Source organism: Zonotrichia albicollis, chromosome 5, assembly GCF_047830755.1.
Source record: "Zonotrichia albicollis isolate bZonAlb1 chromosome 5, bZonAlb1.hap1, whole genome shotgun sequence".
Lineage (NCBI taxonomy): Eukaryota > Metazoa > Chordata > Aves > Passeriformes > Passerellidae > Zonotrichia > Zonotrichia albicollis.
The window spans coordinates 55,859,035-55,872,051 of NC_133823.1; the positions used below are offsets into that span (position 1 = coordinate 55,859,035).

Genomic DNA, 13,017 nt, shown 5'->3' on the forward strand with positions numbered 1-13,017 from the left:
CAGCATGACTACAAAAACCAAGAAAACCCCCCAAAATTCAAAGTGCAGGCTCTGAATACTTGGAAATAAGAATTATTACATCTGGAGATGTTCCATTACATGAGTCCCTAAAATTTTCAGTAAAAAGCTATAAACTTTAGAACATGAATGAATGAAACAAAGCCTCTACTGAACAAGTAGAGATTCTAGTGAACTAGATCCCAACACATTGGAAGAAATTGCTTCAGGAGTTGTTACAAAAACAAAGACTTCTTCACTCAATCTCAGTTTCACAGCATCTTACTTGCTAACACTTTAACACAGTCAAGTTCAACAGATTAAACCACCTTCTATTGTCCCTGACACAAAATACTGTCAAGCAAGCAGATTAAATATTAGCATTGCAGGTGCATGAATGCATATATATACATATCACATGCATGTGAGTGCATATGGTGCTTCAAATGTCACTTTTGTCAGCATACTGAGCAACAACCTAGAACAGTAATTGGTCTTTGAAATCTTTAATTGTAATTTCAGAAGAACGGAAAATTTCTTTGCCAAAAGCAAAGCTGAGTTTATAAACAAGGAAGAACATTTTTTAAACAGAAAAAAGTATGATTCAAATGATAAACTGAACTCCATTACATTTACCTGAATTTAGCAATAGCATCTATACAGATATCTGCAAATAGGCACAGAATTTGCCTTGTCATCAGGCTAAAACCAAATAACTGTCATTTCTACACAGCTAAGAAAACTCTCTTGACCTACTAACTCTGAGGTTCAGTTCAAAATTAACAACACAATATAACATTAGAGACTGCCATCTAGTGCCTATGTTTAACATCACCAAATACAAACATCTCAACTTCAGACTATATTTTACAATACTATTTTTTTGCATTCGCAGTAATCAAAACATATATTTCTAAACTATGCATCTAAAAGACCTTCACATATAAAATACAGTATTGATAATGCAAATACAAACAACTTGATCAAAATTTAAAAAAAAAAATCAGTAACCATAAATCAACTTCAAGTTTTGGCAAATTCAGAATAATGATCCTGAAGTCTTTATTTATTCTAGAAAAAAAATTACAGCAATACAATGGCTCCTTTTATTTTAGACTACACTTAAGGCTTACACAACCAACTTTACCATGAAGTAGCAGGGTTTATGAAGGAGATTAATTCTATCCAATTTTTGATGCCTATGCCAGAAAAAATAAAAACTTTATGTATTAGCAACTTCTTAGTATTGATATGAATAGAAAATCAAAGCATTAAGATCTACTATTTCTTAATATTCTGCTTGGTTTTCCTCTCCACGTTTCACTCTCTAGGATTCTTCAGATGAAAGAAAAGAACACTTTTTATTGAGGGATCTTTTCAGCAAAGTTTTCCATGAAAATAAGGAAAGCCTTAACTGTTAAAAAATAAACAACTTCTGTTTTGGTATCAAAGAGCCTATCAAAATACATGAGCCAAGTCTAAGAAATTTTTTAAAAATGTTCACATAGATGTTAGGTAAAAGAACAAAACTATAAGGGAAGGTTACATCTCTCTCCTTTACTAACTTGAATATGCCTAAGTGGTGCTGCTATCAAACTTGTGTCTGAGGGAAGCAATGGTGACAGTGACTGCCAGTAAAGCTTAAAGGTCACACACACACCTTTACTTTGGCTAGCTTAGACTGAGACTTCTGGTTTTCAGTGGAAGAAGTCATTAGTAGTTCAAACAGCACTGAAAGGCCATAAAATGAAGCATACACATAAATGGTGAAATATCATTTAAGGGTATCAACACCTTTCTCTTGAATCAACTTACCGTAAGCCATAGCAAGGCAAAGTGATGAACCGGAACATTGCCAGAAAAACTCTCAAAGGAAGCAGGGTGAACACATACAGAAAAGCATCCAGGCACAAAAAGATTCCAAAAAACATCAACTAAATTACAAAAATAAACAGAAGTACATTAGTAGTTTATAAAATTCACAAGAAGTTTATAAAGAATTTTGCTATGAAATATACATTTACATAAGACTAATTAACCAAATAAGCACAATATGCTCACTTGTTCAATCAGCTGAACCATAAAAAAATTAACATGTTATGCATTTGAAGACTGTTCAGCAATTCTGCACCACAAGGTCCAAGTAATGAAGGCTTTTGTACACTTTCACAGCTCACTGAACTTAGTCTTTATTTAATATATAAACTGCAGTTGAATATACCTGCAGCTCATTTTGCAATGGTGACTTTCCTGTAAGGTTAACAAAGTTCATGTTTTAACCTTAGGGGAAAACCAATAGAGTTGTGTGTAAATGTGCACAGCCATTTTCTTCCTATCTCCTTTTTCATTATTATTTCCTCACGCCAAAAAGTTTTCTATTACCTTGTAAATTTTCTATTGCACAGCTAATTACAGCTGTGGTAGATCTCCTTCAAAGAATAACTACCTTTTTCATACAAAGAATATAACATACAAAGTTTAAATGTCTTATCCTTAATTCACACAAACATTAAAGCCATTCATTGTGGCTGCAAGCCAAGCAACTCTATGATCATTAAACTAGACATAAACTCCACAATTCTGAAGCTCCCATATATCAGACCCTCCCCATAAGACATTCCTTTTTTATCTGCTCTTTAGATGATTCTGTGTTCTATCTAGATGGAAATCTAGAAATATGGTTTTATGCTTTGGTCAGACTGTGAGGTAGTATTTTTTCCTGCAAGGATAATCCCATAGAAGCCAGTTTAACTGGCTACACAATTAAGACTAGCAACATCTAAGCAGACCCACATAACCATGTCAGATATGCATTTACATGTGAAAGTTGTATGTACTGCTGATGGGAAAGGAAGATACTTGGGGTGAGGGTGTAAATCAAAGAACAAGTAAATTACTTTTAGTTCTCACAGTCCCTTTGCCTTTCAAAGTACCTTCTTTGTTAGTTGTGCAATGGCCAGTCCCATGTGAGCACTCTTACACCTCATACACTGTAACTCCAAAAGCAATCCTACAGACTGCACCCCAGAACAACTATCTACAGGCCATGTAAAACAACTGACTCAGGCACAACAGTACTGCCATCATTCCTGAAATTTATTTTCCTTTACAATATTATTTCAACCAATTCTACAGTGGTAGAATACATCAATACAATCATGATGTTAAGGTCTCTTTCCTGATATTTACTCATTCATCTCTAGTAGTATTTTCTAATATGTCATAATTTTTAGTTGTTATTCAAAATTATCAGGAGCAGTGGTTACATGAACTGTAGATAAGTTTATGCACTGCCTTAATATGTCACTAAGCTATCTATTTATTTTAAAATAACTTTTAAACTAGGTTTTGAATAGTCAAGCACTAAAGATGACCAGAACTGAACACTTAGTATTTTTAAACTCCTTAACTCCAACAAAACAGAAAGACAGCCTGTCATTTTGCTTGTGTTCTTTGAGGACATCTTTATAATCTCAAAAACAACACTACTTTTTCTTTTAGATTTAGACAGACTTCTTCTCCCCCGAGTGCAATGACTATTTTTCACGTTCTATAAGCTTGCATTAATATTTGCAATTATTGCTGAATGTCCTCATTTTCCCAATGTTTTTACTACACACACCCAATGAAATATAATCAGTGCTGAACCTTCTACTCCTTTCTGTAAACATTATTTCTGCTGCTCCATTAGGGAACTAACAGAAAAGCCTACAGAGCTTTTCCATCATCATAAATATAATTTAACACAGGAGCACAAAGTTTAACTTTGAGATCAAATGAAAACTGTTCCCTTAAGATGGCAGGAACAGAGACTACCAGGCCACCTTATTTAGTATAAGTAACCTACTAAATGAAAAGTTCCCACTGAAACTACACAAAATGCCTGAGTGGAAGTATCACTTACATGGTGAATTATCAAGCTTCTCTAAACAAAGGAAGGGTGCTCAGAACACCAACAAAAATACCACCCTTTGAACATTACTCTCCTGTCTAAAACTATGGATGTTAAATAAGTGCCTCTTAAGTAATATCTCCCAAGATGAGGCTTTGATAAATTTACTCCAATTTATTCTCACTCTACCTGATTATAGTTTTCATTCTTATTCTGTAATTACACTATTAGGTAGTAAACAAAACAAACCACCAAGAAAATTCTTCTCTTCCTTTACTAGTGCCACACATGCTTTATTTCAAGTAAGTGGATTTTTGTATCACATTGGCAAGCAGTTTCTGCAACAGGTGATGATCTGTACACTATTTAGTTGATTTCTAGGTGCTCAATTTGATAAAGTTAGTATGCATACTAACATGGACTAAGCCAAGGAAAAGAACTAAAAAGTTATTTCATCATCTCAGTGTAAAAAGATAACTATAATTTAAAAAATCTCTTTATTATTCAGTTTCATAATATTTCATATTTAAAGCACAGACTGAAGTTTGATTTACCATGCAAAACCCATCAGTGGTACCACTTACAGCATTAATCTTATTTATAAAAAGACTGCTGGATATTATAGGTTCTTACACACCAAAAATTTTATTGAAAAGCTATGGTGACAATCCTTCAGAATAATTTCTGTGCTTTGGAGACAGCATGTAATAATCTACATAATTAAAAATGGAGATGATGTAGAAATGCTGTGTCATTGAACTGAGTCTCTACCATAAGTGGAATATTCTATCATGAACTGGAATGGGTAAATACTGAGGATGTGAAGACACCATCCCTGGAGGTGTCCAAAGCCTTCAATCCTGAACAACCTGTTGTAAGTTACACAGCCTTAGGCAAGGGCATGAACTACTCCATGGGTCCATCCCAATCTCATTCATTCTGTGATTTTCTGCAGTAACTGCCTGGGAATTTAATTTGGTAAAGCCAGGCATCAGCATGGCTGAAGGCTGAATTTAATGATACTGAAGGGGGAACATGAACACACTACTGACCAAGGGAATCCTGCCCACCCTTCCTTCTTCCTCCACTGCTCTTTCATCTTTAGTTATAAAGCTCCCCTTCTGTTCTTGTGTAGACTCTGGATTCTCAAGAATATTGGCTGAGCAAATCAGCTCACTATTCTAGCACAGAGCAAGCAAAGTATAACATTCACCACCTAACTATGAGCGGATTTAACTCCTGGAATGGTCCAACAAGAACCACAGCTCATGCAAAACAGGCAGCATGCATAAAGTAGGAGACTGAAGTGGAAGAAGAACAAAACAAGCTTCTTCCTTCAGTTTAAATTAAAATGATTTAGCCCTATGTAACTTCATCCCTTCCCTAGAGATTTTGGGAATTTCAGCAGTATTAATTTTAATGTTATCATTACACTGCAGCCTAGCCAAACCTTATTACCAATGGTGCCTTACTCATCAATCCTGAGCACACTGCTGCTGCTGCTCCCAAATCTACATGGCTAAGCCAGAACAAAACCTTGGCTCACTGCAGGGCCAAAATATTATCTAAGCTGACATAGAGGAGGTGGCAAGAATCCCTCAGGAAGGGCCATAACACTGGGACAGAGAGGGGAGATGTGGCAAATAGTGGCAAGAAGCAAAAGAAAAGAAAAACTACAAAAATTAAGTAAAAAACCTTAGAAAAACTCATCTGTCACCATATTTTTATAAGACTGAAACCTTCCCATCCTCAGAGAACTTTACATTGGAAAAAATCTTTGAAAAAAAGATTTTTTTAATGTAAAATTACATTTTGCTGTAAAAAGTTTTCTTTTTCTTGATTATCCCTTTAAGGATCAGTGACATCTATATATTTGAATTAATTTGTTATCATCTGCACTTGTTTGTCTTTTGTCTCTGCTAATAGCATGAGTTGCCAGCAGCAACAAGAAAACAGGCAAAAAAAAAACTGAAACAAAAATGTTTAAGTTAGTAACGTTGAAAAATATCATTATAGAGGTTTACATCTTGTTTTTGTAGCAGAAGTGTTTTAAAAATAAACAGTTCTTTAAATAATTAAATTCAACATATTTCATCTCTAAATGGAATTAAAAGTTAGAGCATACTTCACCTTTTCCAGCTCTTTTGGTATCCGCATGCACGTGTACACTCGCTCCCGCCGCTCTGTGTATTTTGCCTCATTGTGCTCCAGGAAATAACCTCTCGTTAGCTCGGCACTGATGAACCTCAGCAAGGAAAGATCTATTCAGAAACACACACAGGCACAAGTCACTTCAGGCACGGCCTCCAGAGGGTGAGAAGCTGCTAACATTTGATACTTATTACTTGCTACATGTTGCATTTGCATAGCCTCTAACCCAGAAGGTTTTGCTGATGGGTAAATAACTTTGCAGGAAGGAGTTACAGGAGATGCAATCCAATGCTCTCCAATCCATTTCCCTGCTGCCTCCCACAAACAAGCCACTTTTCCCAGGCAATCAGATATCCACTGCTACAAAACATTACTCAAAGCCGCTACACAAAACGCAACATGCTGAGTGAATCTAATCCTTAATGTATTATCAGAACTCCTAAATTTACTAAACTCTATTTTTGACTTCTTAAAAGCTATTTTCTCACTCAGCAACATTAGCAACTTGTTCTTTATTTTAAAGAATAGCTTTCCACAACAGCAAAATGTTGACAGACGCGTGATCCCAAGCGGTTCAGTGCACAAACAGCACAAACACACAAACCTTTGGGATCAGGTCTTTCACAACCAAAAAGCCATCAGGCACATACAGATCTCCTCTGCTTTAATGGCTGTAGGTAAATAACCTGAAGGCTGACTGGCCTCTGTTTAAGCAGCTCATATGGCTTCTAAAAAAGACTTTGCACAGAAGAGTCTTACAAAATTTATAACATATGAAATTATAATTATGAAATTCAGGCTGTTAGCACAAGAAGGTTGAATTTAAGTTTCAACACTCACAGCCAAGGTCTGACACTACCACCTTCTTGTAACACTTCAGAAGTGACAGAACACTACAATGAAGTTCAACATCTCTGATTACTGGCATTTAAAACTAGAAACTCTGGTTCACACAATACCCAGAAGATGAAAATCACTCATCTAGACAAACAAATGAAAAGCTAGAGACACTTACTATGATACACACACATGTTCACAAATGGTAAACTCAAATTTCAGCCAAAGTCTTAGGGACGAGAGGAGGGAGAAGTAACCTTGCATGGTATAATGCTCTGCATTTTTCAGGGCAGGAAGAGGCTGTATATAAATCCTTAGCAAAACAAGTCAGGTAACAGCTGTTAAGAGTGGAATGCAAGTATTGACACTCTGCATGAAGAATTCACCCAAAACTGTCTGAGGCAATGCCTTCTCAGTGTTCATCACATGGAAGATGAAGCCTTTCACAGTAGCCAGAAGTTTACAAAGAGTTTTAAAGCAAAGAAGGAATCAGCTCAAGCAGAAATATAAAAGAAGCAAAAGAGGGTGTGCTTACAGCCTGCATTACCTTGGGTGGGAGGTGGGATTACAACCTGGAGGCACCTTGTAGTTTGTGGTGCTGCATTAATATTCTCCACATGTCTGCTATTGTGATTTAGTATATTGCTGGTACTGGCTGTAAAACTCACTAACTAGCTGTTAATTATGTATTGTTAATAAATCATGACTTTCTTTAAACTATGAGAATTGACCCATTTTCCAGTGTATGAGCTTGTCACTGGATAGTGATTTTGATGATCCACTTCCACTAAGTAGGCCAAAACCATTCAAAGCCTTAAAGGCATTTAAAAACAAACAAAACAACATGTTGCTTAATGGGTAATAATAAACTAATATTTACATGTGAAGTCTCAAACAAAGTTCAATCTGTGAAATCACTCCTCAGACCTCTTGTAAACTTGTTTTCTGGAGTCTCCCTTTGTAACACTATCACTTTTAACTTTTTTGGTTATGCCAATTCTTCAATGTTTAAAAACTTGAAAGTAAAACCAGGCATGTATAAGCACACCAAATAATAACTCTGTTAAATGCCCAGGTGTATTTTCTTCCACCTTAAATAACCAACCTTCTCTAACTTAAAGATAGACCAATGTCAAACAACTGAAGTTTCCTGCACAGTAAATATATGCATGTGGGTGAGTACCATGGGGTAATTAATGAGTCCCTGCCAACTTCAGATATTCTAAGAATTTAGCTAATGAGCTATTTGTTCCCACCCCTTCTTACCTAACACAAAGTATTTTAGAGGTCTATCACTGAAAACCAAATTATTTGAAGTTTCCAACCCCTTAGACTTTCATGCCCTAGATATTGAGGGCTAATCAATCCTCCTGACCGAGCCTGATCAATACACAAGCTCCAGAGTGTGACTGCAAAGCCCCCTCTCCAGTGCCAGGGATGCACCGGAGCACACAGGCAGTCACAGCCACCTCCCTCCTTCTGCCACCCAGCAGCAGCCTCAGCTCTGTGCCAGCTGTGAAACAGATCAGGGCTGACCCTGTAGGAAAAACACAGTAACCAAAAGAACAGCGTGAGACACCACGGCACAACAAAGTAATAAATCATTCCAGAAACAGCTTAATTCTGCTATCATAGCATCAAGCAACATTTTCTTTTAAAAGTAAACTCTACCTCCCACTTCAAATTCCTTCCCTACTTCAAATTCCCCTCTTTTGCAGTCAAAGTTTTAGACTGTGGTCCAAGTTTAATCTGTTCAGACAGATTCATACTCTTAATGCTCACAGTACGCTCATTTACCTCCACACCTCAGGACAGGAGAGCATAAGCATCTTCAAAAAACACAAAAGACACAAATTCCTTCAAGGTAAGAAGACAGTGATTTAGCTAAGTTATACTTCAATGCATAGCTGCACAAAGGATAACCATTAACCAGAAAGGAGAGGAAAAGTTGAGGAAATGTGAAATGTACTGCACTTCAGTAAGTTTCTATTCTATGATCATTCATTTAATCCTAACTACAGCAGTTCCAGGCTCACTTCACTCCTGTCAATCCTAAATACACACTTCTTCCATAATTATGCCAATTAATCAAAAAAATATATATTTTAAAAAGTTTTCTTCTCCTCTAATCAACTTCTCTTTACAGTACTAACATATTGCTACCCTTAGACGGGTTGGAATTTTTAGTTGCTCAATCAAGAAGCCTGTTCTTATGTTTTATTGCCATGAAACATCAAAGAGCACTGAAGGTTTTTAACTATTTTAAAATTTCAAATCAATTGCATGGACATAGTAAAGTATTCTCCAGCACCTCCAGTAACAATCCTCTTTTTATAAAGTTATTTGTTCAGTTGTTTTTCAGGCACATGGGTATGTATCTTGATCATTCTTTTTTTTCACCTCAAAGCAATTCACACTACTGCAATCAAGCTAATTCCTTTCCAACTATGAAAATTACATCACCTTTACATTCTGTAGTGTTCATCAGCACCACAGAACTGCAGTCAATGATGCTGCACGTCTGATGATCTAACACATCAGAAACAGACACTGCACCCATCAAACTCGAAGGAAAGCATTCAATTATTGACACATTATTAAAGTTAAATCCTAATTCCCATTATTTTATTTTCCTTTTTTTTTAGAAGACCTGTGTTATCACATTCAATCCAAGACTGAAAAAGCCTTGAAAGTTTTACACTTCAAGCACTTTCCAGATTTTAAGCAAGCCAATCATTCAAGAATACAGTAGCAATATAGTTATTTGTAACCTTAAAATAATTTATAACATTAAATTAATCCTGACATGGTGACTGACGGTTTTTACAAAAACGGCAGGGGTATTTTAAAAAGTTACTGAGTAGGCACCTGAAATAACCAGTTGAAGTCTGAATGTAAATATAGCTTCATACTGATAACAAAGGCCATGACATTTCCCCTTATTTTTCCTTATAAATCCCCAGCTGGCAAATTTAATTTACTTTAAATAACTTTTAATAATCTGCGTACAACTTCAAAGTTCTAACAGCATCGTCAATGCCAGCAGCACAGGCAAACACCACTGTAGTCACAGCTGTGAGCGTGTAACAAGACCTGGTAAGACGACCAAACATTTCTAACACTTCAGCAAGAAACTCGAGCGAGCCCGCAGCCTCCCGGCCCGCGGGGAGCGCTCTGAGCGGCCCCGCTCGCTCCAGGCAGCAGCCGGGCCCGACAGCGGAGTCCCACCTTGGGGCACAGCACTCCTCCAGGGACGGTGCCCGTGGGGCTCGCACCCCTCCCGAGCAGCAGCGGCTGACAAACTGCGTGACAGGGCACGGGGACCCGTCCGCCTGAGCTCCGCACCCCAACACCCGTACGGGGACCGGGGCACGGCCGGCCAGGCGCACCCCGCCTCACGGAGCGACCCCACGGGCAGGGCTGAGGGAGAGCTCCCCCGGGCCGCCCGCCGCTCCCGGGGCCCGCCCGCTCCCGGCGCACTTCTCAAGTCGCTCGCCCAAGTTCGCACGGGCGAACCAAGAGCCGCCCGCCCTGGGCAACGCCGCTACGGTCACCCCGGTACCCGGTGCGGGCCACCCTGTCCCGGGGCCTCCTCTGCCGCGAAGAGGAGCCCGCTGGCCCCACTGCCGCCGCCCCTCACCCGAGAGGCTCCGCTTCTTCTTCCTGCCCCGGTCGCTCTCGTAGAAGCCCAACGTCTCCGTTCGCTGCTGCGGGGACGGCTGCCCCAGGCCGGCGGGGGGCGGCCGCGGCTCGCTGCTCCCCCAGAGAGTTTTCGGCTCCCCGCGGCCGCTGTCCTGCCGCCCTTCCCCGCCGCTGCCCGGCGCGGCGGCGGCGGCGGCGTCGGCAACGCCGGCCATGTTCGCCGCCCGCTGCGCGCCCGCCGCCCCCGCGCCGCGCGCCTGCCGGTGACTCATCACCGCGCGACAGCCGCGGGCCCGGCCGCGCGCCACTGCCCCTCGCGCGGGGGGCGGAGAGGGGCGGGCCGGCGCGCCGCCATCTTGCCGCCGTTAACCCCTCAGGGAACGGGCCCTGGCCCGGCGCCTCCCGCTGCCCCGCCCCGAGGCGCCCGCGGCTCTGAGTGTGCTGCGATGGAAGGCAGCAGGTTTGTGTCGGGGGGCGGACTCAGTGGGGCCTCCGCCGTTTTCCGTAAAACGCGTATGACAGTCACGGTTTCACGCCCCCCTCCCCTCCCCGCGGGCCGTGGGACAGCAGCTCAAAGCGGTGGCTAACAAGGTTATTAAACCTTGAACCACGCAAATAAAGAACTTGTTCAAAAATGGAAAGTCAGTGGTGAATTATTAACTTTAAAGCCAACAGGGCTTCGGTGAACTGCAGAGCACGAGTTGGCCTGGGCCGAGCGCCTGAGGTCACAGCCCCGACTGCCCCGGCCCTGGCGGAGCGGCGGCTGCGGGGCCTGCCCTGCCCTGCCCTGCCCCGCCCCGCCCGGAGCTCCCCGCGCCCCGCAGCGCTCGGACAGCCCGCAAAACTCAGCGAGCCCCACCAGCCCGAACAAAGGGCCTGAAATGGCGTGGTTCGTAAAGTGCTGGAAATGCCATTCGGTCCTGGCACCGTGGTACTGGCGGTGATGAGGCTTGCTAGACACCGTCCTAATGAAAAATAATTGTTCCGGCCACAGGCTGTTTGTAATTTACACACAAAGGTGAGTATGAGAAGCAGGCTGCTCAAGGTAACAGTGAAGCACTTGTTTGCAAGGGAATTCACGTGGGCACAAGGACAAAATACCTGGCCTGAATTTCAAGTACGAGATCTCCTTCACATTCAGTTCTGTTGTTCTTATCACACATTCACAGACCAGATTCGGTCAGCTTAATATTTAGCCATTCACCCTGGGAAAACAAAGAATGCTTTATTTTTTCTTTGGAAGGCCATAGTAGTCTTCATCTATAACTTAATTGTACAGTTGTCTCAAAGAGCATTTTGGTCTTTGGATAGACTGGATATGCTCATTCCCATTGCCATTAGTAGTTGTAAATGCCCCAAATCTGGCATTTCAAGCCAAATATTGTATTTTCAATCAAAATGTTGTATCCAAGCCAATTTTGTATTCAATCCAATTTTTGTATCCAAATCCAAATCTTGTGTTTTCAGACAGGGGAGTGCTTCTTGCAGACAGTGATACTGTGTAATAAGAGCATCAGAGAGGGAGCTATCAGTAATAGCTACTATACTACACATTTTCAGTCTAGAGTTTCTCTTTAGATATAGAAAGCAGTTGGAAAAATAGGATGCAGAACAAAAGTTTCAAAAAAACCTGAAAAATTCTCTCACCTGAAGGGCTGGTGCAGTCTATGCAAAGTTACATGATGCCCTGAGAAATGTTCTGCTTCTCTTCTTCCAACTGTGTAAACTTTTATCCAACCACAAGATGCATTGGATGATATTTAAGGACAACAAATTGTCAGAACCTTGTGTCAGTCTTTCCAAAAAGAAGGTGCTTGCAGCATCCAGCATCATCTAACATCTTATTCAGGCCCACTGAGGAGCTATCTAATGAGTTGCTGGCACCAGTTGTGACAGCACATACATTTTTGTCTTCAGGGGTTGACCCAAGACAATCTTGCTCCATTTACAAGATCTTCAGTTTTCTGCTTGAAGTAATTCAGCTGAAGGCACGATGATATTATGACTGCAGCATGGTTCAGCTAAGAATTCACTCTACTTTTGACACTTCAAAAACACTTTGAGCACATATCCTTGAGTTTCTACCCAGGGAGTCTTTCTGCTTTTTCTTTTCTGTTTTTACATACAGTTTATAAACCTAATTTGCTGGATGATTAGTATGTTCTTTTTCACTTGCACATACATGTATTCCAAATATTACATGTGATATTTTGCCACAGCAGCCATTTCTGGAAGGTCAACCCAACTGCAGCAAAATCCAGTGTTTAGGTATTTGAGGCCTTGAACTAGTCAAGGCAGAGGAGAAAAGTTGCTTGGTGAGAAACATTAGCAATGCTCATATAGGAAATAGTGGTTAATTATGATATCTGCTGTTGGGAATTATCTGGAACCATCTGCTGTTTGGGCAGGAAAAGCTGATTTTTTTTTTGCCTTCCAAAGCTTATCTGCTTTGAGACACACTATGGAGTGACTCTGCAGCACTGTTCACGAATCTTTTT

At 40.5% G+C, this 13,017-nt stretch overlaps 1 protein-coding gene across 2 annotated transcripts in view; it reads right to left on the bottom strand.

The window, feature by feature from the left end:
* TAPT1 (transmembrane anterior posterior transformation 1) overlaps window positions 1-10,923 on the bottom strand; it is a 49,356-nt gene extending 38,433 nt beyond the window's left edge. Inside the window, exons 1-3 of one of the 2 annotated variants that reach the window (XM_005485010.2) lie at window positions 10,518-10,923; window positions 6,020-6,150; window positions 1,813-1,931 (exon numbers count right to left, since the gene is read on the bottom strand). In XM_005485010.2, coding sequence (XP_005485067.2) covers window positions 1,813-1,931; window positions 6,020-6,150; window positions 10,518-10,791 — 524 coding nt within the window. In that variant the 5' untranslated portion in view covers window positions 10,792-10,923. The remainder of the gene's footprint in view (window positions 1-1,812; window positions 1,932-6,019; window positions 6,151-10,517) is intronic. The other variant, XM_005485011.2, reaches the window with a different exon arrangement.
* Between the last annotated feature and the right edge of the window lie 2,094 nt (window positions 10,924-13,017).